Source organism: Entamoeba histolytica, genomic scaffold, assembly GCF_000208925.1.
Source record: "Entamoeba histolytica HM-1:IMSS scf_1104750518787 genomic scaffold, whole genome shotgun sequence".
In the NCBI taxonomy this organism is placed as follows: domain Eukaryota; phylum Evosea; order Mastigamoebida; family Endamoebidae; genus Entamoeba; species Entamoeba histolytica.
This window is the reverse complement of record NW_001914932.1, coordinates 35,504-41,659: the sequence shown is the minus strand read 5'-3', so window position 1 is coordinate 41,659 and position 6,156 is coordinate 35,504. Positions and strand designations below refer to the sequence as shown.

The window sequence follows — 6,156 nt, the reverse complement described above, 5'->3', positions numbered from 1 at the left end:
GTGTCATTAAGTCGTTCTTTTATTTCTACATATCTTTCTGTTGTAGCAGTCCATAAAACAACTATTTTATCAAGTCCATGTTGTGCTTTAAAATCTCTAATATTTTGTCTTACTGTATCAAGATGATTTTGTTTAGTTCCTGGAATAACATTATCAGCTCTATCATCTTGATTTGCTGCTATGTATGATTTATAATAAATTGATGGTAATGGAACTAATTCTTTCATATATGGATATAATTGTCTTTGAAGATCATAATCAACTACTTGTGCTCTTTTAAGTGCATCTGCCATATTTACTTTTGAAATATCCCATCCTCCTACAACAATATTATCTGGACAAACAAATGGTAAAATATCTTTATATGGTGCATAAATTTCTTCTCCTTCAGATGTAGCTCCAAGTCTCATTGTAGCTGATTGAGTATATGATCCATAATAATTTGGTTCATGAACTCCTCTTCTATCAGTCCAACAAAGATGGTGTTTATTCGCAAGAATTCCTGCAGTAACAGTAGTTCCATTATTTCCTCCCCATCCAATCATCATAAGACCCATCTTTGGAATCTTTTTATCTACTTTAAATTTGTAGTCTTTAGCAATTGGAGTACAAATAACTCCTTCTTTACTTACTTCTACATGTGTAGTTTCATAATGAAAGTCAGCTTCAATACTACTTTCTGTTTGATGGCTTTTAGTAGAATGGAATTGATATGACATTTATCGAATGTTTATTTTATTGAAATTTCAGTTTATATATCTCTGTATCACTTCCAGAGATCTCTTCTTTTTCTTCTCTTCTCTTCCAGCTCCTTCTTCCCTACTGAAGTCACTTTTCATCTTCATTTGTTGTGCCATCCACTACCTTTTTTTATTTCTCATATTTTTATCTTATAATACAGTACTTTTTTGATTTTTTCTCTTATTTTTTTCATTTTTTATCTTAGTTCAATTGCGATAGATAAACAGATATTTTCTGCTTCAAATCTTATTGATTCAAAAATCTTCTAGTTGTAGTTTACTCTTTCTTTTAACTTTTTTTACTAAGTTTTATCTTTATTTCTGAAGTGCTTATTTACAACCCTCACAAAAATTCGTTGCTATTTTTTTCTTTGTTGGATTTGTCATTTTGATTATTATTTTATACTTGATAGTTTTTTTTAATTATAAATACTATACATTGTTAATTCTTTCCATCTTTCGTTTTTGGTGCTTTATTTGGAACTCATCAAAATCTTACTTTATTTTCTACTATTATTTCAGGAGTTCAACGTTTTGCTAAATACAGGTTTTTCTATTGACTTCTTGTCGTCACGTTTATTCCTTTTTTTGTTGTTAAAATTTGAAAAATAAAAAAAATATTACACCCATTTTATTCTTTCATAGCCCATTTGGACTAACTTACTTTTTTTCCCTTTTAAATAATATTGTTTGTCTTTTTATTTTATACAAAATAATTAATTAAAATAAGATAAACAGCCATAGCATAACTGGTAATATAAGAACTTTTATTGAAAAGTTTTCACATTTTGCTTGATAATCTTCTCCGTCATAATCCCATTTCGAACATTTATCACATTCAAATGATGTTGTACTTATAAAATGTTCACAATTATCATAAGATAAAGATATTCCAATTCCATTTGTTAATTTCTTCACTGAAAACCATACATTTTCCCCAGCAAAAATACAAACATTTTCCCTTCTAAAATATACTGGAATTGCTTCTGGATTTTTTCCACATAATTGAATACCACCAACTTGTTCGGGATACTCTTCAAATCTTCTAAAATCACGAGATAATGTGTATTTATTTGTCGCTTCACTACAGTCACTATTTTTATAAATCGTTGAATCAATTTTATTTCCATTTTCTTTTACATACAAATAAAAGGTTTGTTCTGGAGATTCTATTGGATTCATTGAATAACACTGTCTCATATGGGCTAAATAATAAACGTCATTTGTTGTTGATAAATCATAAAATCCATATAACTTCTTCGAGAAAACTCCTGTTAATAAGAATATTATATAGATAATCATCTCTCAGGAAAATATTTAATTAATTTATTATTATTTTTTTTATTTCTTTTTATTTTTTTAAAAAAGAAATATTATTATATTATTTTATTAACTTTTTACTTTTAAATTAATAAAATGTTATAATAGTTTTTGGTTATTATATCACTAAAATGATGTTTCTGAACTTGAAAATTTTTATTAATGACTAACATCTATCAATTAACTCATTACAAAGTTAATGAATTTGTAAAAAAATTAAATAACGTTTTGTGTGATTAAAACAAAAAGAAGAGACTATCTTCCTCTTAAAAAAAGTATTAAGAGTTTCCAATGAGTTAAAGAAATTCAAGGTTTTGTGTAGAGTCATTTGAAAAATAAGACTTAAATTCACAGATATAGGATTTATTATTTGAAATAATCAAAGTAATAGATGTAATTGAGATAAAATTTCTAATTTACATAATCATAGTTGAAATAGTCTTTGTAGTAATTCTTTTTTGTGTCTTTGTAATAACTAAATTTTTATTTGTTGAATCTTACCAAGTCTTCTTTTTATTACTGAAAAGGCAATCACGAAGGTTGATAGTATTTAAATTGTATTTACCATAGAAGAAAAGTATATGCAGATGAACAATTTAATTAATTATAACTCTAGTCCTCTTAAAACAATGAAAAAGGTAAAGGTAGATTTAAAATCATTTGAAGTTGGAGAATGTTCAATGCTTCTTAGTCTTCTTGGAGAAGAAGAAAATAAAAATACTTTTGCTTCTAATATTCCTCCAGAACAAAATAATGAGAAAAAATATTCGGCTAGTGATAAAAGAAAAGACATTGCAGATATTAATCGAAGGTATACTTTTAGATTAAAAGCATTGAATGTTGCACTTAACACTACATTTAGAGAATGGAAAGACTTGGAGAGTAGAGGGTTTGACACAAAAGAAGTTCAGTCTAGATGGTCTATTCTTAATGAAGAATATAGAATAAGTAAAAGAAGGGCATCATTAGAGATTTATGAATTAGTTCAACCATTGTATAGAAAAGCATACGGAAACGATGGTGTTCATGACCTTCATGGTCAAGGGATTAAAAGTGGAAGTTTGGTTTTTATTGTTTCTACTATTCTTGACAATGAAAAAAACTTTATAGACCCAAAGAACAAAAACATAGTTTTTGATATTGGAGATGAAAATGATGGTGAATGGCATATGCAAGCTGTTTGTGCTATCACTGTATGGTTAAAAGAAAGAAATTATAACTTCTGGATGAATGAGACAAAGAGATTTGTATTTGTCAAGATTAATTAAATAAAGTTTTGTTATTATGAAATATCTATTTTTATTAAAAATGGTGATAGAGAAAGTTAAATTTTAGTATTACTTTTCATATGAATTATTAGATATATAACTCCTAATATAACACTCTTATTAGAATAAAATTTATCATTACCATTAAATTAAAAAGGAGTAATGAGAAATAACAAATATATAAGGTGGGGTACAGGAATAATTATCAACAATTTTAATAACCATTATCTGTAATATAATTCCAAATCTCATTGTGTTATTAATTGTAAAAGTTGTAAAAAATTAAATATATTAATTTATTGATAAGTTGTTAAAAAAATTATATACATTTTGTTTTGTATTTATTTAATGAATAACGTTTAATTCATTCTTTCAGTAATATTATATTATTGATATTATTAATATTTATTTTTATCACAAATATATTTGGATAATAAGTTTTGTATTTTCTTCTATTCAGTAAAAAAATGATAAAACAAAAAATATCTGATTAGTTTAATTCATTAATCAATTCAAGTTTATAATTACTTGAATTGAATAGTACTAATTTCTTCTTTTTTATGTATTTTAATTAGTATTATTCATGAATAGTTTGTATTTATTGTTTCTCTTTTTATTTTATTTCTTTTTGTATTACTTCAAAGATCTTTTTCCAATGCAGGAAATACATCAAATTTTAATGCAATGAATATTGTGTAATATCAATGTGTGTTGTAAAGAAAACCACACAATTCATAGAAATCCAAGGTCATACAATAAAAAAGAAATGTCAATAGCAATAAATGGCAAAGAAATAATAATAATGGTAAACAATATACCAATGAAAAATGAGTAGAAAGAAGAAAGATACAAAGAAGAACGAATAAGAAATAAGATAAATACAATAATAATAAAGATTATACAAATAAAAAATACAAATGAATAACAATAAATAATATACAAGAAAGAATAAAAGAATAAGAAGTGAATGGAATAAAGAAGAATATGAAGAAATACTCAAAAAATGAAGGTAAAATGAAAAGATTATATAATATTCTTCAAAAAGTATATTCAATCAAAAAGAAAAAGATAATTAAAAAACTAAAGAAGAAAATAAAGAAAGAACAAAAGATATTGAAGAAAAGACATTAAAACAAATGAAGAAGAAGTTAAAAACAAAAGAGCACGAAAATAATCAAAGAAAAAAATGCATCTAAATAATTTACAAAAAAGAAAAAAGATGCAAAAAAATTTGCATCCATAGATTTTTCCATTTATTATATTTTGCTCCTAAAAAAGTATGATAAATACAGAATATATAAATATTTATGTTTATATTTTATTATCATTTGTAGAACTCTGTATGAAATATTAATGAAATAGATTATTTGATTATTCATAATTATTTTTATTCTTTTATTTATATGTTATTTATCTATCGTATTTTTATATATTTATTTCTCTGTTTATATTAGTTATATCATTGTGTTATTCTTATTATCTCTATATTATTATATTATTCTTATTTGTTTATTTTTATGTTTATATTATTTAGATTTTCTTATTGTTATTCTTTTATATTTATTTGTATTTGTTTATTCATCTTTATCATCTTTTATATTATTATCATTTATATCTATTTTCATTTCATATTTATTCTCTTTTGATTTATATTAATATTAATTTTATCTTTTATACTTTTTATTTTGATTTTATTATTATATCATTGATTATCATTTCTCCTTTTATTTATCATTTATTCTTATTATTCTTTTGTTTTTATATTCTATATCATATATTCATATCATTTTCATTTATATTTTATCATTTATTATATGTTATAATAACATAACACATATGATTGATTATATAATAAACATCATGATGAAATTATACATATAAATAATAAACATAAAGAGAGTAAAATATTTTTCATTAATAAAATATTGTTAATCATTTTACATCATTAAATTAGACACTTTTATTGAATATTTCTAATTTTTACAATAGAAATACACTTTTTATTTCTTATTTTATTATTTTATTACATCTTTGTGATTTATTATTTTTATATTCTTCTTCTACTTTATTTTTATTCTTTTATATATTTATATTCTTTTTATATTATTTGTTTTTCATTGTTTTTCTATTTCTTTCTTCTATTATTTATCAATTTTATATTCATTTATTCATTCTTTTTATTTCTTTTTTATTAATTCTTGAGTATTGTATATTTCTTTATTATTTCATTCATATATTATCAAAATATATGTTTTATTGATTTTATGTTGAACAAAATATTAAATAATTCAATATTTTCAATGTTAAATATTCATTCTTTATTCTGAAATGTTGTTTGTGTTTATTATATTAAATTAATATGATGAATGAATATCAATATTATTGTTTATTTGATTTTAAAAAATAATAAATGAATATGAAATAATGAATATGAAATAATGAAATAAAATAATGAAATAAAATAATGAAATGACAATGAAATAGAATAATCTAATATTGAACAAATCAAATAAAGAATATATTGAATATATCATTATTGTTACTTTATTATTTATTATTTGTTATTTCAATTATTAAATATTAATAAATTATTATTCATGAATATTTAATTGATTGATATTTTACAATTTCATTTTCATTTTATTTAATAAATGAAATATAAATAATAAATGAATGAATAATAATTTAATATATGAAATAATAAAAAGAAATAAAAGATAAATAATAAAGAAATATGATGTATTTAATATATAATATAATTTATTATCAAATATAATAATATCAAATGATGATTTATTTTTATTTCAAAATATTTTGCATCAATAAAA

General features: G+C 21.8%; 3 protein-coding genes across 3 annotated transcripts in view, besides 1 other annotated feature; 1 reads left to right on the top strand and 2 right to left on the bottom strand.

Annotated features, from left to right (window-relative positions):
- EHI_165270 (L-myo-inositol-1-phosphate synthase, putative) overlaps positions 1-719 on the bottom strand; it is a gene marked incomplete at both ends in the record, with an annotated part of 1,417 nt that extends 698 nt beyond the window's left edge. Inside the window, one exon of the mRNA XM_001913679.1 lies at positions 30-719. Within this exon, the coding sequence (XP_001913714.1) occupies positions 30-719 (690 nt within the window). The remainder of the gene's footprint in view (positions 1-29) is intronic.
- Positions 720-1,460: 741 nt separating this feature from the next.
- On the bottom strand, positions 1,461-2,042 carry EHI_165260 (uncharacterized protein; the record flags this gene model as incomplete). Its single annotated transcript, XM_644673.1, has 1 exon — positions 1,461-2,042. The coding sequence occupies one exon, from the start codon at positions 2,040-2,042 to the stop codon at positions 1,461-1,463; it is 582 nt and encodes a 193-aa protein (XP_649765.1).
- A 647-nt stretch (positions 2,043-2,689) lies between these two features.
- Positions 2,690-3,328, top strand: EHI_165250 (uncharacterized protein; the record flags this gene model as incomplete). The annotated part of the gene is made up of 1 exon (XM_644674.1): positions 2,690-3,328. One exon carries the CDS (start codon positions 2,690-2,692, stop codon positions 3,326-3,328), a length of 639 nt encoding a protein of 212 aa, XP_649766.1.
- Positions 3,329-3,970: 642 nt separating this feature from the next.
- Positions 3,971-4,555: a repeat region.
- Positions 4,556-6,156: the final 1,601 nt, after the last annotated feature.